Here is a 25417-nt window from a genome sequence, read left to right as displayed (position 1 = left end):
TTTCACCCCGCAGTGAACAACAGTGCTGTCACACAACGCATCCGTCCATCGGTTACGTTGCACTTCATGCAGTGCTATGGACAGAAATTGCTGTCCCACCACCTGAGATGTGGTGTCACGCTGAGATATGGCAGCACGACCTGGGACATGGGAGCTTTTGTCATCATTCTTAATACATTGATCACCAAAATTAAAAGGAGAGGGAAAAAAATACCTGGAGCTACGGCACGTGTTTCCAACAGAGCAAAAAAACAAAAAAAAAGAAACAAAAAAAAAGAAAAAAAGGAAACAGTGGGACACGTTTCAATCATTTGAAGGAATTTTTACAATTTTAGGAAGAACGAACGCGGGAGGCTTCTTCCTGCCCGGAGGTAAATCTGATTTCTGAGAATAAGAGGTTTCTCAATGAACAGCTGTTACAAAGCCAACAGTCGTAGAATTAGAATCCACCAAGCGTGGAGGAACCCACTGGGACCATTGAGTCCAACACACGGAACATCCCAAGCTGGGAGGAACCCATAAAGATCATCAAGTCCAACCCACGGAACATCTGAAGCTGGAGGGAAGCCATCAGGACCTTGGAGTCCAACTCATGGAACACCCCAAGTTGGACAGAACCCACCAAACCCATCAACTCCAACAACGCAACTCCGTATTTCTACACCAGCAAATAACTCTGAGAAAGATGCTAAAGTACTTAAAGTACTTCCAATTTTCTTTATTATTATTATTATTATTATTTTGAAAGATTAGTGCTCTTTTTTTTTTTGTTTTTTAATAATTTTCCATAGGGAATCCCGACTTCATGTCACTCCTATTGCAAGCTGCACGTATCCAACACACCCATGGCAATGAGTCACCCTGCGACACGTCGCTCCTTGGAGGTGTGAGCAGTTTGGTGAGGAAGTCTGAAGATCCTGAGAGTATTCCAATGCTGCTGGTCTGTAACCAAAGGGAAAAAATAGTGCATTTCACTACGGACAAACCCAGTCAGAATGGAGCGATGCCGCTGCCTTGATACCAGAGGTGTATGCTATAAAAGAACCGGTAAAAAAATCTTGTAAATCACACACTCATCTTTAATATCATCGAAAGAAAATAGTTAAGAATGCGAGAACTGTTTACAGATTAAAAAAATATCTTTGAAACCATCTGATCTTAAAAATAGACAATAGTAGTGAGGCTTAAAATACAACCACTCGCATCAAAATGTTCCCACAGCAGCACCTCGCACCCCGCGGCCGTTAGGATAACGCCTCGGTCGTTAGGAACGTGGGGTGGGTTGGAGGAGTCACTTTGTCACAATCCGAGTCCAACACAGCTTTCCCTTTGCTGGAGGATGCCGAGCATTCCTGGTGGGAGCCCTCGGTGAGCTTGGAGGTGGAGCGCGCCATCGAGCCGCTGTGGCTCCCGTTGGTTTGCGAGCAGACGTTGCTGACTTTTGCTGCTTTGTTTTTGTGGTGGTTGTTGTACACTTTGTACTTCATCAGGAGGATGAAAATGAAGACCAGCACCGACGCCACGATGATGCCCCCGATGATGATGATCATGGTGCCCCCGAGGAACTGAGCGTGGAGGGAACGGCACTGCTTGTACTCCTCCTGGGTGGTGAACTGCACGCAGCCGATCACCCTGGTTGCAGTCAGAGATGTCAGCCCGTCGTCGTACACGGCCAGGACGCAGAGGTCGTACTCACGTCCTGCAACCAGATCAGTCAAGAAGAAGGATTTACTAGCAGCTGGGATCATCCTGGAAGAGAGAATACGTACAGTAAACATCCAAACGGGTCAAACCTTCGGATTCCTCTTCAGTCTACTCGCTGGTAACCGGCCCGCCGCACGGGTTGGAGCTGGGTGGGCTTTAAGGTCCCCTCCAACCCGATCTTCTGGGATCCCGTGGTTCTGTGACCTCAGAGGTCCCCCCCAACCCAACCGTTGGAGGATCCCATGGTTCTATGACCCTTAAGGTCCCTCCAACCCAACCGTGGTAGGATCCCGTGGTTCTGGGATTCCTAAGATCACTTCCAACCCAACCACTGTAGGATCCCATGATTTTATGACCCTCAAGGTCTCTCCAACCCAACCACTGTAGGATCCCATGGTTTTATGACCCTCAAGGTCTCTCCAACCCAACCACTGTAGGATCCCACTGTTCTATGATCTCTAAGATCCCTCCCAACCCAACTATTGTAGAATTTCATGGACCTATGACCTAAAGGGCCCTCCAACCCAAGCGCTGTAGGATCTCATGGCACTACGACTTTAGGAGCTTTTCCTACCCAACCTTTTGAGGATTTCATGTTTTTATGATCTTTAAGATCCCTTCCAACCCAATCATGGCAGGATCCCGTGGTTCTATGATCTTTAAAGTCCCTTCAACCCAACCATTAGTTGGGAACCATTGGTTCCCAATGGGAAACCCCATTTGAGAGCACTCCATGGGATTCCTGTCTATGGGGCTCTGCTCATCTGCGAGAGGGAGGAGTAACTGACAAATAATTATGCAAAGCACCGTTCTCCCCAAATCTGCATTATTTGGGTGATTCAGCCGCCGCCGAGCGCTCACTTTTCATCATATTTTGTTATGGGATGACTAAGCAGAGGGGCTGGGATGGAAATGTGACTAATTACCATAATGAGCTACGTGTGGTGTGCGCCGCATTACAGCTGCGATGGACCCACGTGTGATTGAACAGAAAGTGGGAAAATGGTTCTAAATCCGCCGCACCGCTCCTGAATGAGGACCAAATCCCTCCCTTGGAATTGTCTATTTTTGTCTTTTCTGGTAATTTCAGACTGATTTTCAGCTGTGTGAGTAAGGAAAAGCACAGAGCTCTGATGGATGAGGATTCTTCGCTGCGTTTTTTGGAGAAAAAATGAGCAATTTTGATGTGTATCGGAAATTTCATGGAAATGTCTGCAAATGAGGGAGAGCAGCTCAGAACGGAGCCCCTTCTGAAAATGTGTGGTTTTGTGTAATCCTCCCAATATTCATCTTATTTCACTAAAGCTGATCAATCGATTTGACAGTTTGCCCATTTTTTCAGTTGCGCTGTTGTTTTTTGGGGAGAACCAACCGAAAAGTTTGGGTAGAAAAAAGTGTCACCTGGAAACTTCACAAATCCCACCCAAACCCAACAAAACGGGGTTTCAATAACGAACTGAAAAAAGAATTTTTTAGGGGATTTCTTTTGGTGATTTTTTTTTTTTCAGTCCTCCAGAAACGTTCACAATTTATCCCAAAATGCTGCTACGATGTTGTCCCCAAATAATGGCGTTTTATTCCAAAATAACGACACTTTATCCTCAAATAACACTATTTTATCCCAAAATAACTGTATGTTTTCCTCAAATAATTATATTTTATTCCAAAATAACCATGTTTTATCCCAAAATAAGTCTATTTATCGCAAGATAAAAAATCAGTTATTTCATTTCGAAATAACTGTTATCCCCAAATACCTCTGTTTTGCCCCCAAATAATTGTTATCCCAATATATATTTTATCCCAGTATAACTTTGTTATCCCAATATAATTCTATTTTATCCCAAAATAGTTTACATTTTTTTTTTCTTTGACACCTTTCGTTTGCGTTTCACACCCAAACAACAACAAAACCCAACAGAAACCCCCCAAACAACAGCCCAACAACCCCCAAAAGAACAACAACCCAACGAGGACACCCGACACAACAACCCAACAACAACTCCCCAAAGAGCAACACCTCAATAACGACTCCCAACGCAACAACAACCCAACAAGGACACCCAAAAGAGCAACAACCCAACGAGGACATCTGACACAACAACCCAACAACAACCCCCCAAAGAGCAACACCTCAATAACGACTCCCAACGCAACAACAACCCAACAAGGACACCCAAAAGAGCAACAACCCAACGAGGACATCTGACACAACAACCCAACAACAACCCCCCAAAGAGCAACACCTCAATAACGACTCCCAACACAACAACAACCCAACAAGGACACCCAACACAACAAACCAATAACAACACCCAACACAACAACCCAACATAAACTCCCAATACAACAACAACCCAACAAGGACACCCAAAAGAGCAACAACCCAACGAGGACCCCCAACACAACAAACCAATGACGACACCCAACACAACAACCCGACATAAACTCCCAACACAACAACAACCCAACAAGGACACCCAAAAGAGCAACAACCCAACAAGGACCCCCAACACAACAAACCAATAACAACACCCAACACAACAACCCGACATAAACTCCCAACACAACAACAACCCAACAAGGACACCCAATGCAACAACCGCTTAAAATCCTCCCAAACAACAAAACAACCCCCAAACAACAGCAACAGCCAACAAAATCCCCATCCCAACAACAACCAACAGCACCCAGGCAACAACAAAACCCGGAACAACACCCATGCGGAGATCAACAACCACCAGAATGACAACAACAACAATAACAAAAAACCACGCAAAACAACCACCAATGAAACTCATCAAACCGACGACAAAAGATGACAAAAAAAAAATCCCCAAAACATCAAAAATTCCCAGGACAAAAAAAAAATCTTCAACACGACAAAAAAGTCCCCAAAGCGACAAAAATTCCCCGAAAGGACAAAAAAAAAAAAAAAAATCCCCCAAACCAAACCAACAAAACGCACCATAAAAAAAAAAAAAAGACATAAACCACTCAACACTGAAATGTATTTTTTTTTCCCCATTCAGATTCTAATTACTGATTAACAATCAATTATTACTTATGGTTCATCATTAATGACACTGCCCACAGGACGACGCTACGTGGTTGCAGTATTTAATTTCTTTATTTGCTCCAACTCTGCCTTTTTTTTTTTTTTCTTTTGACCCAATTCTGTCTTTCTCTGACCCAATTCTGTCCTTTTTTGAACCCATTCTGTCCTTTTTCTTTTTGATGAACCGATTCTCACTTTTTTGAGCCCATTCTGTCGCTGAGCTCACTCCGCTCATTAGAGGGATTACGGCACTGAGATCTGAACCTCCACAGAAGGAAAAAATGACAGCAAAAAGAGCATTTGAAGCATAAAACCCCGTTGCAAAAAACGTGTATTTTCACGGCGTTCAGTTCTGATGTCAGAAATTCAATCATGGGACAGAAAACGTGGAATGATGAAATTCTCACACAAGACACTGCGATGTTTTTGGTGGAATCAATGGGAGAAAATTGCTTGTTTTTTTTTTTTTTTTTTGGTGGAGAGGGGGATGTTTTCTAAATCTTTTGGTGAAGAAAACATGAAATCCATCCCTGGGATCCTTGTTATGAGCACTGGGCGAAATCTGGAGTTTTTCAGAGAGAAATTCCCTTAAAGAGTGGGGGAAGCGCAACGACCACAGCACCACAAGGGAAAAAAAAGGACAAAAATGAACCCAAAATTCACCCAGTGCTCACATTTCCATACTTCCACGTCTCTCCCACATTCCCCACTTTCCTCTTTTCCCCTTTTTCCCCATTTTTTTTTCCTCAAAATGAGGACATCCCCCCAATTTTTTGCTCAAAGCAACGATTTCTTTTCCCAATTTATTTGCCCCAAAGAAGGGCTTTCCCCCAAAACTTCTTTTGCTCAAATAATTACTTCTTTTTTCCCCAAAGCATTTACTCACAACAAGGACACACACTCCTCAACATTTTGCCCAAAATAAGGACTTTTCTCCCCAGATTTTGCACCGAACAATGGCTTTGTTTTTCCCACAAGTTTTTTCCCTCAACTTTTTACTGGAAAGAGCCACTTTCCCCCCAATATTTTCACGTCTCCCTGAATATCTCAAATTTTTCTCTATTTTTTCTCAAATTTTTCTGAGTGTCTTGAATTTTCATGTTTTTTTCTCAATTCCACCCAAATATCTCATTTTTTTTCCTCTAACCTTTCTCGCTCCCACCTCCATTTTTCACTTTTTTGCTCTTAATTTTTCTCGTTTCTTCCTGAATATCTCTTAATTCTCCGATATTTTTCTCACTTCCACTTCAATATTTCAATTTGTCTCTAACTTTTCTCTCTTCCACCTCAATATTTCACATTTTTTCTCAGTTTTTAACTCACGTCCACCCGAATACCTCAATTTTCCTCAATTTTTTTTTCTCAAATTTCTCTGAATATCTCCAATTTTCCGATATTTTTCTCACTTCCACCTGAATATCTCCACTTTTCCTCTAATTTTTCTCAATTTTCTCTGCATGTCTCCAATTTTCCTCCAACTCTCCTCGCTCCCACCTGAACGCCCCACGTTTCCCTCTAACCTTCCTCGCTCCCAATTGAACATTCCGTGTTTCCCCCTACCTTCCCACTCTCCCACCCCAACTCTTCCCATTCCCCGCCATCTCCTCGCTTGCACAGCCAGGGATTGGGGTTACCTGTAGACGAGGATCTCATCGGAGGAGCTGTTGTACTGAATCTGGAACATGCGGATCCCAGGGAGGTGCTGCTGGGACGGCCACTGGATGAGCGCGGAGGATGACGTCAGCTCCCCCACCACCACCGCCTTCTCCTGGGGCCCTTTTGTCTCGTTGGGAAAGCTCGATTTGGCCGAGATGAGGATGTCAGACGGGCCGTTCTCCGCCTCCTTCTCACAGTTGGTGCTGTTGGCCAAGTTGGGGTACGGCGTCACCACCAACTCCACCGGCGCCGTCGATTCCCCGGCCGCGTTGGACGCGATGCAGGTGAAGGTTCCCTTATCACCCAAAGATGTCCCCACGAGATCCAACGTCCCGTTTTCATACGACGTCGTCCTGGAGGTGTTGGAGACCAGCTTCCCATCGGGCGCGATCCATCGGACGTAGGGGTCGGGGTCACCGACAGCTTTGCACTTCAAGGAGACGCTCTGCCCCTCGCTCACGGCCACCTTCGGGGTGCGGTGCGTGATCATGGGGGGCTCACACACAAATTCCTCCTCCTTGATGGACCAGAAGTATTTCCCCATCAATTCCGGCGGCGAAGCGCAGGTCTCCAAATCGTCCTCCCTGGTGAGACGCCTCAACCAGACCAACTCGCAGTTACAGTGCAGAGGGTTCCCCCCAAAACTCAGCACCAGCGACGTCAGCGGAGACCCTTTGGATTTGGCATAGACGGGAATCCTGGAAAACAGCGGATCCGGAGGGATCTTCTTCAGCTTGTTGGAGGTCATGTCCAAGCGGGCCAACTTGTGCAGGTTGGAGAAGATCCCCTCCGGGACGAACTCGATGAGGTTGTGGTCCAAGCTGACCGTGTTGACGTTGGAGAGTTTGGCGACCGTTTCCCAAGGAACGTTGACCAGATTGTTGTAGGACAGATCCAGGTCCTCGATGGTCTCGATGAAGTCGTCCAGCGATCCCGGGGAGATGTAGCTCAGCTGGTTGTTGCTCAGGATCAAATGGCGGAGGTTAATTAACCCTTTAAAATGGTCCTCGTTGATGTATGTCAGCCGGTTGCTGTCCAGGTGCAACGCGTGGAGGCCCTTAAGATCGAAGAAGGCGTAAGGCATGATCTGACTGATGGTGTTCCTCGACAGGGTCAGATGGATGAGGTTGGTCATGTTGGCAAAATCCTTCCGGCGCAGCGTGGTGATGAAGTTGTCCATCAACCGCAGCTCCGCCGTCCTCCGGTCGATGCTGGGGGGCACGAAGAGGAGCCCCGTTTTGGTGCAGAGGATGGTGAAGGACGGGGAGAGGTTCTGACACATGCAGCGTTTGGGGCACAGCATGGCCTTCACCGCCGCGCTGACAACCAGCAGGCAGACGAGCAGCCTGTCCATCGTAGGAGAAGGGCAGACCTGGGGGGAGAGCAGTGGGAAATGCTGTTATGGGGCGGTGTGACGCACTCTGTGCTGTGTCTATGGGGCAGTTTTGTAGGTTAGGGTTATCCTTTAGGATTTACGCTGTCGTTTTGCCTTTATTGGCATAGATAGAATAATCTATGTTGTCATTATTTCCTATTTACGTCATCGTTCCTATCCGTGTCATCATCTCCCATTTATGTCATAATTCACTTTCTATTTATGCCATCATTCCTATCCATGTCATCATTTCCTATTTATGTCATAATTCACTTTCTATTTATGCCATCGTTTCCTATTTCATGCCATCATTTCCTATTTTATGCCATCATTTCCTATTTCATGCCATCATTTCCTATTTCATGCCATCATTTCCTATTTTATGCCATCATTTCCTATTTTTCATCATTTCCTATTTTCCACCATCGTTTCCTATTTCATGTCATCGCTTACTTTGTATTTATGCCATCATTTCCTATTTTCTGCCATCATTTCCTATTTTCTGCCATCGTTCACTTTGTATTTATGCCATCGTTTCCTATTTTCTGCCATCATTCACTTTGTATTTACATCATTCCCTGTTTTCTGCCATCGTTTCCTATTTTTCGCCATCATTTCCTATTTTCCACCATTGTTTCCTATTTTATGCCATCGTTTCCTACTTTCCACCATCGTTCACTTTGTTTTTAAGTCATCATTTTCTATTCAGTCATCATTTTCTATTTACGTCGTCGTTTTGACTTCACTGTGTTGTGTCTACACCATAATTTTCTATTTCCATCATCATTTCCTATTTACATCGTCGTCCATTTTGTATTTATGTCATCATTTCCTGTTTATGTCGTAATTAATTTCCTGTTTCCATCATCGTTTTCTATTTATGTCGTAATTAACGTTGCATTCGTGTCACCATTTTGTATTTGCGTTGTAGTTTTCTTTCCATGTTGTAAATTTCTATTTGTATCATGAATGGGGAGAAAAGGGAGAAATTGGGGAAAGAATTGAAGGGTGAAAAGAGAAAAAAAATGGGGAAAGGGAAAGAAAAAGGGGGGAAGGGAAAAAAAAAAGGAGGAAAGGGGAAAAAAGGAGGAAAGGGGAAAAGGAGGAGGAAAGGAAGGGGAAAAAGGGGGAAGGCAAGGGGAAAAAGGGGGAAGGCAAGGGGAAAAGGGGGGAAGGAAGGGGAAAAGGGGGGAAGGAAGGGGAAAAGGGGGGAAGGAAGGGGAAAAGGGGGGAAAGGAAGGGGAAAAGGGGGGAAGGAAGGGGAAAAAGGGGGGAAGGAAGGGGAAAAGGGGGGAAAGGAAGGGGAAAAAGGGGGGAAGGAAGGGGAAAAAGGGGGGAAGGAAGGGGAAAAGGGGGGAAGGAAGGGGAAAAGGGGGGAAGGAAGGGGAAAAAGGGGGGAAGGAAGGGGAAAAGGGGGGAAGGAAGGGGAAAAAGGGGGAAGGAAGGGGAAAAGGGGGGAAAGGAAGGGGAAAAGGGGGGAAAGGAAGGGGAAAAGGGGGGAAAGGAAGGGGAAAAGGGGGGAAAGGAAGGGGAAAAGGGGGGAAGGAAGGGGAAAAGGGGGGAAGGAAGGGGAAAAGGGGGGAAAGGAAGGGGAAAAGGGGGGAAAGGAAGGGGAAAAGGGGGGAAAGGAAGGGGAAAAGGGGGGAAAGGAAGGGGAAAAGGGGGGAAAGGAAGGGAAAAGGGGGAAAGGGAATAAAAAAAGAAAACAGGGAAAGAAGGAAAAGTTGGGAAAATAAAAATCAAAAAGGGGAAAACAGAATTTCTGGTGCTGGTTCACATTCTGCTCCCGCTGTTTCTGCATTTCCCCCCACAGCACCCAGTTGTTCTCAACGCCGGTGATTAACGGAGCTGTAATTAACCAAAAATCAGAGCTCTGTGCAGTGCTGCAGCTCCCCTGGTTTGCCATTAGCAGATATTAATGGCATTTTAATGGGTTAATGGCCACCAGAGCCGCGCTTGGCCCATTCTGCTGTTAAAAAAAGTAATTAAGGGGAGCTGAAATGGATGATTCTGGAGCCCACAATGAGCAAAAAGTTCCATTACCCCTAAACCTGCATGGCAAGAAAAAAAAAGAAGAAAAAAAAAAAGGATAATAATGAAAATAATAATAATTATTAATTCCATAACGATGGGACCACGCACAGATCCGGAACAGAAGGGAAAAAATTCCACGTGCAATGGATTTTCCCTTTGCAAAGGATTTCTTCTCGCCCCCAAAAGTGCCCCAAATCACCCAGGAATGCACAGATTACTGCCAAAATGCTCAAAATCCTCCAAAAATTGCTCAGAAGTGATTATTCCCCCCCATTCTTTCTCAATCATTTCATTATTTATCCCACTCAGTCGAAAAAGTTGTATTATTTTTCCCACTCTATCTAAAGAATTCCATTATTTTTCCCAATCTAAATAATATATTATTTTTTTCCATCTCTTCTAAGGGATTTCATTTTTTTCCCATTCAATCTAAAAAGTTTTATTGTTTATCCCACTCAATCTAAAGAATTCCATTATCTTTTTCCATTGTCTAAATAAATCCATTATTTTTCCCATTCTGCCTCAATAATCCCATTATTTTTCCCATCCTACATAAAGAACTCCATTATTTCTCCCATCCTACCTCAAGAATTCCACTATTCCTCCCATTCCTTCTAAAGAATTCAATCATCTTCCCCATTCTATGTAAAGAATTCCATTATTTTTCCCATGCAACTTAAAGAATTCCATTATTTTCCCCATCCTATCTGAAGAATTCCATTATTTTTCCCATCCTATCTGAAGAATTCCATTATTTTTCCCCATTCAACTTAAAGAATTCCATTTTTTTCCCATCCTATCTGAAGAATTCCATTTTTCCATTCAATCTAAAGAATTCCATTAATTTTCCCATCCTACCTCAAGAATTCCATTATTTTTTCCATTCAATCTAAGGAATCCATTATTTCTCCCAGCCTTTCTGAAGAATTCCATTATTTTCCCCATCCTACCTCAAGAATTCCATTATTTTTTCCATTCAATCTAAAGAATTCCATTATTTCTCCCACTCGACTTCAAGACCTTTATCCTTTTTCTCCACTCCGCGTTAGGAAGGATCCTTTTTTCCCCACGCTCCCCAAGGCCGTTTCCTTTTGTTATTTCCTTATTTTTCACTTCCCTCAGCCAGCAGTGCTTGGAGATAGGAATATTTTTAGCAGTGAGAAGCATTTGCTGCTGGGCGTCTGCATTCCTCGTCAGCGCCCGCTGAGCGCTGAGAACAAATGTTCATATCCAAATATGTCCTTATTTTTTTCTGGTTTTTCTTTTTTTGTGTGTGTGTTTCCCTTCCCCTTCGCTCCTCCTTTCCCTTTCTTCTCCTTCCTTTCCTCCTCCTCCTCTTTCTCCTTCCTTCCCTTTCCCCCTTCTTTCCCCTTCCCGTTTCCCTCTCCCTTTCCACCCCTTCTCATTCCCTGCTCTTTTCCCTTTCTTTTCTCCTTCCCTTCCCCTTTCTTTTCTCCTCCTTTTCCTTCCCTTCTCTTCTACTTCCCCTTCCCATTCCCTTTCCCTTCCTCCTTCCCATCTTCCATTCCCCTTCCTCTTCTCCTTCCCCCTTCCTTTCTCCTGCCCCTCCCATTCCCACTTTCCTTTCCTTCCTCTTTCCATTCCCTTCCCCTCTCTTTTCTTTTCCCCTTCCTTGCCTTCCCTTCCACTCCTCCTTTCCTTCTTCCCGCTTCCTTCTTCCCTCCTTCCCCTTTCCTTCCCCCTTCCTCTTTGCTTTCTCCTTCTCTCATTTCCCTTTTCCCTTCCCCTTCTCTCCTCCTTTCCCCTTCCCCTTTCCTTCCCCCATTCCCCTTCCCCTTTCCTTCCCCCATTCCCCTTCCCCTTTCCTTCCCCCATTCCCCTTCCCTTCCCCTCTTTCCCTTCCTTGCCCTTCCTCTTTTCCTTCCTCTTTCCCCCTCTTTACCCCTTCCCCTCCCCTTTCCCTGTCCCCTTTTCCTTCCCTCTCCCCTTTTTCTTCCCCTTTCCCTTTCATTACCCCTCCCGCTTCTTTCCCCATTTCCTTCCCCTTCCTTCCCTTTTCCTCTCCCCTTCCCCTCCCCTCACTCCCCCTTTCCCTTTCTCAACATGCTCTATTTATTTCCTCTCTCTCAATGCCAGGTCAGCCCAGTGCCTCAGTACAACACACGCCATTAGCAGTTAGCGAGCTAATTAAGCCGTTAATCCAAACATCTGCACCCACCACGGATCCGCCCGCAGGAAATCTCCCAGTTGGTCTCAGGCAGATCCATTGAACGCAGCAGATAGAAACCACCAGCTCGGCACACGGCCTCAAAGCCCCCAAAAAGGCATTTTCTGGCACGAAATCAACTTTTCTTGCATGACATCACTTTTTTTCCCCCCCCTGCATGACAGCATTTTTTTTTGGCATGGCATCGTGACCCAGTAAGCTCAGCACCAAAGAAACCCAAGTTGAGCTGCGCGCAATAATCAGCAGCACCCAAAGGACGCTGTAAAGTTTCAATAAATAGTCAGCGCCAGCAAAAAGATGAAGTTGTGTTGGACCCAGTGGTCCAACCACCAAGAAATATAACTCAACCCACACCCAATAGCCAACATCAACCAAAAAATCCAAGTTGAGACGGAGCCGACGGTCAACACCATCAAAAAACCCACGCCCAAAAGTCAATAGCATCAAAAAATGAAGTTGGACCCAGTGGTCAACACCACCAAGAAACCCAACTCAACCCACGCCCAAAAGTCAGTCCCATAAAAAAAGTCACCTACAGACGGACAAAGGAGTCAATGCCACCAAAAAAAAAAATGAAGTTGAGATGGACCCGATGGTCCCAACCCAACTTAACCCATCGCCAATAGTCAACAGCATCAAACAGAGCCAAGTTGAGATGGACCCAACAGTTACACCACCAAAAAACAGAATTTAACCCACACCCAATGGTTAACACCTCCAAAAATGAACAGATTTGCCATAAAGAAGTGATTTGATTCATCGTCATCAAAAAGAAGGAGAGGAAAGGGAGAGGAAAGGGGGAGGAAAGGGGGAGGAAAGGGGGAGGAAAGGGGGAGGAAAGGGGGAGGAAAGGGGGAGGAAAGGGGGAGGAAAGGGGGAGGAAAGGGGGAGGAAAGGGAGAGGAAAGGGAGAGGAAAGGGGGAGGAAAGGGGGAGGAAAGGGGGAGGAAAGGGGGAGGAAAGGGGGAGGAAAGGGGGAGGAAAGGGGGAGGAAAGGGGGAGGAAAGGGAGAGGAAAGGGAGAGGAAAGGGAGAGGAAAGGGGGAGGAAAGGGGGAGGAAAGAGGGAGGAAAGGGGGAGGAAAGGGGGAGGAAAGGGGGAGGAAAGGGGGAGGAAAGGGGGAGGAAAGGGGGAGGAAAGGGGGAGGAAAGGGGGAGGAAAGGGGGAGGAAAGGGGGAGGAAAGGGGGAGGAAAGGGGGAGGAAAGGGGGAGGAAAGGGGGAGGAAAGGGGGAGAATTCAATTTGCCATTTAAGAAAACTCAATTTACCATTAATAAATAGTTTGATTTCCCTGGTGGTTTCTAGCATTACGGGAATAAGGGACAGTGGACAACAAGGAAGTCACAAAAATCTGGATTTTAGAATGGTTTTGGATTTGTCCTGATGGTTCATAATTTCTAGGAATAAGAGGTGGAGGATAAGAAGGGAATCCCCAAAATCTGGATTTTAGGATCGCTTCAGATTTGGCCCCATGGTTCGTAATTTCTTGGAATAAGAGGCGGAGGACGACAAGAAAATCCCAAAATTCCGGATTTGGGGATTTCCTCTGATGGTTTACAGAATTACAGGAAGAAGAGATGGAGGAAAACAAGGAAATCCCAAAACTGTGGATTTCAGAATGGTTTTGGGTGCGGTGGTTCGTAACGAAGCCAGGGCTCCCCCGTGGCCCACCAGGCTCAGGGCTGCGCAGAGCCCTCGTTAGAGGGCAGCCCAATTAAAAACCATGTCAACCATCATCACTGCTGACCACCCTAACGAGCCGCTCCGTAATTAAAGCGGTGCATTAAAATATCATCCACTGCTGTTCTGCGTGGAATGGAGAGATGAGGGCACCGCTACCGCCCTGCTCTCCAGACAGAAGAATTAGTTAATTATCTTGAGAATTAGAGATGGCTTTAATTACAGCTGGTGTGTCCTCATTATCCTCCTACCACGCCAAGACGTCCTTAGTTACGCTTTTTGTTCTTTTTCTTTCCGTTCTTCATCTTTTTTTGTTCATCTTTTTTCTTTTTTTTTTTTTTGACTCCTAATCCTTTTGTTCTTAATCCTTTTTTTTCTTATTCTTTTTGTTCTTAATCCTTTTGTTCTCATTCTTTTTGTTCTCGTTCTTTTTGTTCTCTTATTCTTTCCTATTTTTCCAGTCTTTCCCATTCTTTCCACTCCTTTCCCAACCTTCCTTGCCCTTTCCCATTCTCTCAATTTCTTTCCCATTACCTCCATTCTTCCCCATTCTTCCCTACTCTGTCCATTCCTTTCCAATCTTTCCCATTTTCTCAATTTATTTCCAATTCTCTCCAATCTTCCCTATCCTTTCCATTACTTTCCAATTCTTTCTAATCCTTTTCTAACCTTTCCTATTCTCTCAATTTTTTTCTCATTCTTTCCACTCCTCCACAGTCTTTCCAATCTTTCATATTCCTTCCACATTTCCCATTCTCTCCAATCTTTCCCATTCTTTCCAGTCTATTATTCCCATTCTCTCCAATCCATTTCCATTCTTTCCTATTCTCTCCATTCCTTCTCCATTCTTTCAGCCCTTTCCCACTCTTTCCATTCCTTTCTCATCCTCTCCAATCTTTTCCCATTCTTTCCAATCCTTCCCAATCTTTCCCATTCTCTCCATTTCCTTCCCCTTCTCTCCAGTCTTTCATATCCCTTCCATCCTTCCCATTCTTCCCAATCCTTCATATTCTTTCCACCTTTCCCATTCTCTCCAATCCATTTCCATTCCCTCCAATCCATTTCCATTCCCTCCAATCCATTTCCATTCTTCCCCATTCTCTCAATTCCTTTCCTATTCTCTGCAATCTCTCCCACTCTTTCCATCTTTTCCATCCTCTCCAATCCTCTCCTATTTTCCCCATTTCCTCTCCTTCCCCATTCTCTCAATTTCTTGCCCACCCCCTCCAATCTTCCCCATTCTTTCAATCATTTCCCACTCTTTCCACTCCTTCCCTTCCTGTTCCCATTCTCTCCAACCTTTCCCACTATTTCCATTTCCCACCCTTTCCAGTCCTTTTTTTTTCCCCAATCCCTTCCTATTACATTCTCATTCCCATTACATTCTTATTCTCCTCTCATCACTTTATTCTTCTTTTCCCCCTTATTCTCTCATTCTCGTTACTTTATTCTTTTTATCCTTATTTCCTCTACTAAATACAATGAAAAACAAAACAAAACAAAACAAAACCACAGCCAATACACCCAAAGCAACAACAAATAATTTTACACCCCTTAACACCGACATTAATTCATGAATTTCACCCCACAGCACACAGAGTTCCTTTCCCATCCCAATTTGCCCCCAGACCAACTCAGGGCACAAAAAGCAGAACAGTTCCCAACAGCCCTCGTTATCTATCGCGATATCACAGAACTGCTTCACCAAACCCCACAGCACAGAACCGCCTCGATACCTGCAGGAATCGGAAGAAAATCCAACGTTTTTCCAAACAACCTGCTTGGAATCTGCATTATTTTTAGGGCAAAGGAGCCCCGTGTTACACCTCAGCACTTCTCTTGGGCTCGCCGCCACCCTTTTCCCACCGATGCCAGAATTTAATTCCAAGGAGCAGCAGATTGAAGAAATCACCCCACGAAGAGCAAATGCATAAATGGGCAAATGGAGCAGTGGTGCCACGCAGGGGGCAGAGGCTGAGGCTGAACGCGGGCAGCCTCTCATCATCCTCTTTGCAGGAGCATCCGGGTCGCACTCTCAGCCACGCGTCCAGGGCAGACAGGTCGTAATTTGAGATGGTAATTAGTGCTGTTGATAACAAGGGCGAGACCCTGAGGATGGCAGAGCAGAAATCAACGAGGTGCTCATTAAGAGCCATTCGGGGTCACCCAGCGCCGCTTCGAGAGCTGCTGCTGTGTGGGAGGAGGAGGAGGAGAAGCAGTAATGGATTCCCTACGAGGGAAATTCCTCCATCCTCCCAACAGCGTGGGGTCAGCGGGGATGGCCGAAGCCCTCATCATCTCAGGAAGTGCCAATTTACCAAAAAGAGACAGAATATAAGAGCTGCTTGAGCTCCTGGCTGACAACCCGTCCCCATTCACCACGCTGGCTTGAAGAATCACGGAGTCATTAAGGTGGGAAAAGACCCCCGAGGTCGTTAAGTCCAACAGTTGAGCCCTCACCGCTGCCCTCATTGACCCACCACCATCACTGCTCGTTCACAGTATCGTGGAATCGTAGAATGGAACTGTAAAATTGTTGTTTCGTTCAGAAAATCGTGGAATGGTTGAGATTGGAGGAGACCTCCGAGGTCACCGAGTCCAACCATTCACCCACCACCACTGCATCCATTCGTAACCTCGTGGAATTGTGGAATCATTGAGCTGGAGACCTCAAAGATCATCAGGTCCAACCACTGACCCACCACCACCACCACCACTGTTCATTCATAAACTCGTGGAATCATAGAATGGAATCGTAGATTCATTCATAAAATCATGTTATGACTGAGGTTGGAGGAGACATCCAAGGTCACTGAGTCCAACCATCGGCCCACCGTCACTTTGTCCATTCATAACGTCACGGAACTACGGAATCAGTGAGGCTGGAGACCTCAAAGATCACCAAGTCCAACCACTGACCCATTCTCTCAATTTCTTGCCCATTCCCTCCAATCTTTCCCATTCTTTCAATCACTTCCCACTCTTTCCACTCCTTCCCGTTCCCATTCCCTCCAATCTTCCCCACTATTCCTATTTTCACACCATGTCCATTCATAAAAACATGGAATCATGGAACCATGCTGCAAAAAACCTCTGAGATCATCAGTTCCAACGGTTGACCCATCACCTCTGTGTCCACTCACAGCACCATTAAGGTTGGAGAAGACCTTCAGGATCAACTGGGGTGGCAAAGCGGGATCCAAGACCCAGCACAACCCCACCACAACCACAGTGAACCACGGAACAACTAATTGGCACTTCGTTGGGTTGGTGGGTGCACTTTAGGATCTTGGAGGACTTCTCCAGCCTCAATGATTCCATAACTCCACGATGGATGCAGTGGTGATGCATCAAAGGTTGGAACTGACGATCTTGGAGGTCAACTCCAACCTCAATCGTCCCATGATTTGATGAATGAATCTTTGATTCTACGATTCCGTTCTGCTGCCATGATTTGATGAATGGATGGCAGGGGGGGTTGGAACTGATGATCTTCGAGGTCTTTTCCAACCTCAATGATTCCACAATCCCATGATGTTACGAATGGATGCAGTGATGATGGGTCAACGGTTGACCAACAGTTGGACTTGAGGATCTTTGAGGTCTTCTGCAGCCCCAGTGATTCCATAATTCCACGATTTTATGAATGGACACAGTGGTGGTGGGTCAATGGATGGAGCTGATGATCTCAGAGGTCTTCTCCAGCCTCCATGATTCCACAATCCCATGATGTTACGAATGGATGCAGTGATGATGGGTCAACGGTTGGACTTGAGGACCTTTGAGGCCTTTTGCAGCCCCAACGATTCCATAATTCCACGATTTTAGGAAGGGACACAGTGGTGGTGGGTCAATGGATGGAGTTGATGGTCTCAGAGATCTTCTCCAACCACAGGGATTCCCCAACCCTACAGTTATCCTCACCCCACACACCCCAACCCCTCTGGGGGTTCCCCCAACCCCGAATCCACTGCCCTGAGAGCAGAAATCGAGGCAGTGCTCAGCTGTGCCCCACTCAGACTCCGCGCCGCCGTCGATCACATGAAATAAACCCAATTTTCAGTCAGGAAACACAAAATAAAGGGAATCCCAGGACTGAAGGACGACGCGACGTCTCACGCAGAGCTTTTTGTCCCCGTTAGCTCTGTGGTTCTCCTGTAAACCACGCAGGATTTCACGCTCCCCAATGACCTCCATCACCCTGCTGGATTTCAGCTTCCTAAGCTGGAGGGGAGCACGAAAGAGGAGTAAAACCCAGAGAGCCCAGCACCAGGCGGCTGAAAGGACAAAAGAAACGCACCAACCAAGCAAGAAATGATGAACAAGAAGAGCGCTCCACGCGACGCTGCCGTGATCCAAAGCCTTCAGCAGCTCCGCGCCCTCACAGCCCCCAGCAGATTTATTTCCCAACGCGTTTCATCCCCCCACAACCCCTCCTGACAGAGCTTTAATGGGGATGAGCCGCTCAGCCCGTCCGACACCACCCAGCTCGCAGGGATTTGCCCTCCTCTGTGCTGGGTCTCCATAAAACGCCCACAGTTTTGGGCTCTCCATATAATGCCCATAAACTTTGAGTCTCCATATAATGCCCACAGTTTTGGGGTCTCCATACAACGCCCACAGATTTGGGGTCTCCATATAATGCCCATAACCTTTGGGTCTCCATAGAATGCCAATGGTTTTGGGGTCTCCATATAACGCCCACAGTTTTGGGGTCTCCATATAATGCCCATAAACTTTGGGTCTCCATACAACACTCACAGATTTGGGCTCTCCATATAATGCCCATAAACTTTCGGTCTCCATATAATGCCAACGGTTTTGGGGTCTCCATATAATGCCCACAGTTTTGGGGTCTCCATATTTTGCCCATAAACTTTGGGTCTCCATACAACACTCACAGATTTGGGGTCTCCATATAATGCCCATAACCTTTGGGTCTCCATATAATGCCCATAAACTTTGGGTCTCAATACAACACCCACAGATTTGGGGTCTCCATATAATGCCCATAAACTTTGGGTCTCAATACAACACCCACAGATTTGGGCTCTCCATATAATGCCCACAGTTTAGGGGTCTCCATATAATGCCCATAAAGTTTGGGTCTCCATAAAACACTCACATTTTTGGAGTCTCCATATAATGCCCACAGTTTTGGGGTCTCCATATAATGCCCATAAACTTTGGGTCTCAATACAACACCCACAGATTTGGGGTCTCCATATAATGCCCACAGATTTGGGCTCTCCATATAATGCCCACAGTTTAGGGGTCTCCATATAATGCCCATAAACTTTGGGTCTCCATATAATGCCCACAGTTTTGGGGTCTCCATATAACGCCCACAGTTTTGGGCTCTCCATATAATGCCCATAAACTTTGAGTCTCCATATAATGCCCACAGTTTTGGGGTCTCCATACAACGCCCACAGATTTGGGGTCTCCATATAATGCCCATAACCTTTGGGTCTCCATATAATGCCTACAATCTTTGGGTCTCCATATAATGCCCACAGTTTAGGGGTCTCCATATAATGCCCATAAACTTTGGGTCTCCATACAACACTCACAGATTTGGGGTCTCCATATAACGCCCACAGTTTTGGGGTCTCCATATAATGCCTACAATCTTTGGGTCTCCATATAATGCCCACAGTTTAGGGGTCTCCATATAATGCCCATAAACTTTGGGTCTCCATACAACACTCACAGATTTGGGGTCTCCATATAACGCCCACAGTTTTGGGGTCTCCATATAATGCCCATAAACTTTGAGTCTCCATATAATGCCCACAGTTTTGGGGTCTCCATACAACACCCACAGATTTGGGGTCTCCATATAATGCCCACAGTTTTGGGGTCTCCATACAATGCCCATAAACTTTGGGTCTCCATACAACACTCACAGATTTGGGGTCTCCGTATAATGCCCACAATTTTGGGGTCTCCATACAACACCCACAGATTTGGGGTTTCCATGTAATGCCCACGGTTTTGGGGTCTCCATACAACACCCACAGATTTGGGGTTTCCATGTAATGCCCACGGTTTTGGGGTCTCAATAAAATGCCCACATTTCTGGGGTCTCCATACAACACCCACAGTTTTGGGCTCTCCATATAATGCCCATAAACTTTGGGTCTCCATATAATGCCCACAGTTTTGGGGTCTCCATATAATGCCTACAATCTTTGGGTCTCCATATAACGCCCACAGTTTTGGGGTCTCCATATAACAACCACAGATTTGGGATCTCCATATAACACCCACATTTTTGGGGTCTCCATATAAATGTGATACTGCAATATGAGGTATTGTAACCCGGTGCCCTAAAATCACAGCTCATCTCTAATAAAGCCCATAAGTCATCAGTCCCCATATAATAACACCCCCAAAATCACCGGATCCTATATAATAACGCCACCAGCCCATGTAATAACACCCCAAATCCACTTCTCATCTCTTACAAAACCCAAAAGTTGTCAGTTCCCATATAATAAAACCCCAAAGTCACCAGCCTCCATATAACAACACCCCAAATTCGCCAGATCCTATATAATAACACCACCAACTCGTGTAATAAAACCCCGAAATCACAGCTCGTATCTTAGAAAACCCGAAAAGCCATCAGCCCCCCATATAACAGCACCCCAAATTCACCAGCCCCCATATAGCAACACCCCCCAAATGAGCTGCCCCTATGGAGTAACAACACCCCAATCCCCACCCCATACAGAATAACGACCCCAAATCCCTGCCCCCTTTGTAATCACACCCCAAATTCACCGCCCCATAGATAACACCCCAAAATCAATAACCCCATATGTAATAACACTGTCCCCTATTGAATAATGTCCCCAAAATCACCATCCCCTATATAATAACACCCCAAAATCACCGGCCCCCATATAATAACACCCCCCAAATCCCCACCCCATAAACAACCCCCCCCCCAAATCTCCACCCCACGTAGAACAGCGCCCCTAAACCTCTGCCCCATAGACAAGCCCTCCCCAAATCCTCATCCTATAGACAACTCCCCACCAAAATTTCTGCCCCATAGACTCTCTGTCCCATATAGAACAGCACCCCAAAATCCCCACCCCATAGACAACCCTGCCCCCCCAAAATCCCCATCCCATACAGAACAGCACCCCAAAACCCCCACCCCACAGACAACCCCCCCAATCTCTGCCCCATATAGAACACCCCAAAATCCCCACCCCATAGAAAACAACCCCCCCCAATCTCTGCCCCATATAGAAGAACACCCCAAAACCCCCACCCTATAGACAACAACCCCCCCAATCTCTGCCCCATATTGAACAGCACCCCAAAATCCCCCCCATAGACAACCCTGACCCCCAAATCTGCATCCCATACAGAACAGCACCCCAAAATCCCCACCCCATAGACAACAAACACCCCCCCAATCTCTGCCCCATATTGAACAGCACCCCAAAATCTCTCCCCATAGACAACACCCCCAAATCCCCATCCCATACAGAACAGCACCCCAAAATCCCCACCCCATAGACAACCCTGACCCCCCCAAATCTGCATCCCATATAGAAGAGCACCCCAAAACCCCCACCCCATAGACAACACCCCAAAATCCCCATCCCATACAGAACAGCACCCCAAAATCCCCCACCCCACAGACAACCCTGCCCCCCAAATCTGCATCCCATACAGAACAGCACCCCAAAATCCCCCCATAGACAACCCTGCCGCCCCAAAATCCCCATCCCATACAGAACAGCACCCCAAAATCCCCACCCCATAGACAACCCTTCCTCCCCCCCCCCCAAATCCCATATAGAGCAGCACCCCAAAATCACCACGTTTTCTCCCGACCCCAAAACAGCCCATTTTGGGGATTATTTCCCCATAATTCTCCTAAGTTGCCCATTTTCTGATTCCCCCCCCCCCCCAAAAATAAAACCCTCACAACTCCAAACTGCCCATTTTGGGTATTTAACACCCACCTCCCCCACCCCCCCCGCCAAACCCCGTGACCCCAAAACTGCCCATTTTTCAGACTTTTTTCCCTCAAAACTCCCACAGCCCCAAACTACACATTTTTGGCATTTGAACCCAGAATCCTTTTGACCCCAAAACCACACATTTTTAGGACCCCCCCCCCCCCCACCTCCCCCAAATCCCCATGGCCCATTTTTTGCTATTTTTCTCCCCCAAATCCCCACGACCCCAAAACTGCCCATTTTTGGCAATTTTTTTTTCCCCCAAATCCGCCCATTTTTGGGATCTTCCCCCCCCCCCCCCCCCCCGTGCCGGGAGCACTGCTGACAATGACACTGCAATTTATCAACTGTGGGGTGCAGGAAACCGCAAGGTGAAAAACGAATTAAAAATAATTAAAAAGAATTTAAAATCTTCACTAACGACAAGAATGAAAACCGCAAAAGGGAAGGAAAGAAAGAATTTAAAATATTAAAAATAAAGGAAGCATCAGGAGGATAACCTCCACCCCCCCCCCCCGCGAATCCTTCATCCCCGCAGGAAACGGCAAGGTGAAAAATGAATTAAAAATAATTAAAAGGATTTTGAAATAATCACCGATTAAAAGAACAGAAGCCACGAAGGAGAAAGAAAAAAGAATTAAAAATGTTAAAAAAAAAAACAAAAAACAACAATCGGGAGGATAAATCCATTCCCCCCCCCCCCCCCAACCCCCCCAGCCTTCATCCCCACCGTCATCATCGGCAGAACAGAGCCTTCATCCCCTCGTCCTCATCTTCATCGTTGGCCCCCTTCGTTACTGCCGTTCTTATCTTCATCCCCATCCTCCTCATCCTCACCTTCACCATCTTAATTAACCCTATCCCCACCCTGATCCTCCTCCTCATCTTCCTCGCCATCCTCCTCATCCTCACCATCTTTCTTAATTAACCCCATCCTCACTCGTCCTCCTCATCACCCCCACCCTCCTCATCCTCATTTTCAGCCCTGCCTTAATTAACCCTATCCTCACCCTCCTTCTCACCTTCATCCCCGTCCTCCTCATCCTCACCTTCACCATCTTAATCAACCCCATCCCCACTCTCACCTCCATCGTTTCATCTTCATCCCCTTCCTAATTAACCCTATGCTCTTCCTCGTCTTCATCCCCACCCTCCTCATCTTCATCATCTTAATTAACCCTATCCCCGCCCTCATCCTTCCTCGCATCTTCATCCCCTTCCCATTCCTTCATCTTCATCCCCATCTTCATTAACCTCACCCCCCTCCTCTTCCTCATCTTCATTCCTTTCCCTTCTCTCCATCCCCACCCTCCTCATCATCTTCATCCCCATCCCTTCATCCTCTCATCTTCATTCTCATCCCCAGCCCACCCTCATCTTCATCCCCATCCTCCTCTTCCTCACCTTCGTCCCCATCCTCCTCCTCCTCATCCCCATCTTAATTAACCCCATCCTCACCCTCTTCCTCATCTTCACCCCCCATCCTCATCCTCCCCACCAGCAACAGCTTCAGCCCCTCCTGCTCCTCCTCCTCATCTTCATCCCCACCCTCTTCACCACAGCCCTCCTCCTCCTCCTCCTCATTACCATTCTCATCTTCATTAACCCCAATTAACCCTTCCCTCCTCAACCCCCCACATCATCATCACCTTCATCACCTTCATCCCCATTCCTGCCATCCTCCACCCCCTCCCTTCACCTTCGTCCCCACTCCAATCAAAATCTTCATCCCCACCCTCATCATCCTCATCCTCATCTCAATTAACCCCAATTAAGCCCTCCCTCCTCAACCCCCCCAAACCATCACAGCCTTCATCCCCCCCGTCCTCCATCTCTTCCCTTCATCTTCATCCCCACCCCCCCATCCTCATCTCCCCCCCATCCTCATCCCTTCTTCATCCCCACCCCACCCTCATCATCCTCATCTCAATTAACCCCAATTAAACCCTCCCTCCTCAACCCCCCCCACCATCAAAGCCTTCATCCCCCCCCATCCTCCATCTCTTCCCTTCATCCTCATCCCCCCCATCCTCATCCCTTCTTCATCCCCACCCCACCCTCATCATCCTCATCTCAATTAACCCCAATTAAGCCCTCCCTCCTCAACCCCCCCCAAACCATCACAGCCTTCGTCCCCCCCGTCCTCCATCTCTTCCCTTCATCTTCATCCCCACCCCCCCATCCTCATCTCCCCCCCATCCTCATCCCTTCTTCATCCCCACCCCACCCTCATCATCCTCATCTCAATTAACCCCAATTAAACCCTCCCTCCTCAACCCCCCCCACCATCAAAGCCTTCATCCCCCCCCATCCTCCATCTCTTCCCTTCATCCTCATCCCCCCCATCCTCATCCCTTCTTCATCCCCACCCCACCCTCATCATCCTCATCTCAATTAACCCCAATTAAACCCCCCCTCCTCACCCCCCCACACCACCACAACCTTCACCCCCCCCCCATTCCTCCATCTCTTCCCTTCACCCCCACCCCCCTTACATCCCCACCACCACAGCCTTCATCCCCACCCCCCCCTCATTAGCAACCTATTCCTAATTAACCCCATCACAAGCATCACCCCCCCCCTCCCCCCACCCACGAGCATCCCTTCACCCCCCCCCAACCCCCCCCACGCTCACCTGCCGCCCCTACCCCCGGGGCTCGCCCCTCTCCGTCCCTCCGCCGCCTCCGCCGCCTCCGCCCATCGCTCCGAACCCCTCGGAACCCCTCGGAACCCCCCGAACCCCCCCCCGGTACCGCCGAAGCGGAGCGGAGCGGAGCGCTCCGCGATGCCGCAGCGCCGCGCCCGCACCGGGAGGCGGGGCCAGACAGAGGCCACGCCCACCTCTCGCACAAACCACGCCCACAACCACGCCCACAGCGCGGAGGCGGAGGGGAGGGGGCGTGGCCTTGTGTAAACCCCGCCCACTCCCCCGATTATTTAAATTGCTTCGGCGGTGGGGGCGTGGCCTTGTGCAAACCCCGCCCACTTTCGCGTATACACCGAGGTGTGGTGGGGGGCGGGGTCACGCGTGGGCCACGCCCACAACCCCCCGCGACACCGACGCATCTTCGGGGAGGGGGCGTGGCCTTGAGGCGGCCCCGCCCACTCCTTGTCATTGGTTTTGTTAAAGGGGCGTGGCTTAGCCGTGACTCCGCCCCGTCTGCGGTTATGGGCGGGGCTTCACCGTGGCCCCGCCCACAGCGCAATTACAGGGGGAAAAGCCCTAATGAGCTGCGGGTTAATTGGGCATTTTTTGTCTTTACGACGGGAGGATTTAGTCTGTGATTCGAAGGGATTATAATTCGATTCGAAGGGATTACGTCTTAATTACAGATTAACAATTAATTACCAGGGGCCGTGCTTTAATTAGAAGGGTGGTTTTTTTTTCTCCTTTGATTGGGATTCCCCTTAATTATAAGGGTTCATACCCCCATTAATGGGATTACCCATTCGTTAGGAGGGGTTACCCCTTAATTATAAGTGTTTTTCCCCCCATTAACGAGATCGATCCTTAATTATAAGGGTTTCCCCCCATTAATGGGATCACCCCTTAATTAAGAGCATTTTTCCCCTACTAATGAGATCACCCCTTTATTTTGAGGGTATTTCCCCCATTCGTGGGAACACTCACTCCTTAATTAACTCCTTCCCCTCCTACATTGGGATTACCCCTTAATTTGGGGGCTATTTCCCCCCATTAATGAGATTACCCATTAATTAAGAGCATTTTCCCCCC

General features: G+C 47.3%; 1 protein-coding gene across 3 annotated transcripts; it reads right to left on the bottom strand.

Moving 5' to 3' along the window:
• Positions 1-721: 721 nt before the first annotated feature.
• Positions 722-24467, bottom strand: LOC116240056 (leucine-rich repeat and fibronectin type III domain-containing protein 1-like protein). Of its 3 annotated transcripts, none has more exons than XM_090130029.1 (3): positions 24317-24467; positions 6397-7790; positions 722-1749 (listed from the first exon to the last, which is right to left on the bottom strand). In XM_090130029.1, the coding sequence occupies exons 2-3, from the start codon at positions 7770-7772 to the stop codon at positions 1245-1247; spliced, it is 1881 nt and encodes a 626-aa protein (XP_089986155.1). In that variant the 5' UTR covers positions 7773-7790; positions 24317-24467; the 3' UTR covers positions 722-1244. The 3 variants fall into 3 exon arrangements, with proteins under 3 accessions (XP_089986155.1, XP_089986153.1, XP_089986154.1); XM_090130027.1 differs by lacking the exon at positions 24317-24467 and adding an exon at positions 23140-23163; XM_090130028.1 differs by lacking the exon at positions 24317-24467 and adding an exon at positions 22412-23089.
• Between the last annotated feature and the right edge of the window lie 950 nt (positions 24468-25417).

This window comes from Phasianus colchicus, chromosome 38 (genome assembly GCF_987193195.1).
Source record: "Phasianus colchicus chromosome 38, bPhaCol1.hap1.1, whole genome shotgun sequence".
In the NCBI taxonomy this organism is placed as follows: Eukaryota; Metazoa; Chordata; class Aves; order Galliformes; family Phasianidae; genus Phasianus; species Phasianus colchicus.
This window is presented reverse-complemented; position numbering and strand designations above follow the sequence as displayed.

What these genes read in the sequence shown, in the direction of transcription:
- LOC116240056 (XM_090130027.1), bottom strand. An exon ending in GATGAGATCCTCGTCTACAG is followed by an intron (nt 1,750 to 6,396) that starts GTAACCCCAATC and finishes TCTCTCTTCCAG; the next exon opens with GATGATCCCAGCTGCTAGTA.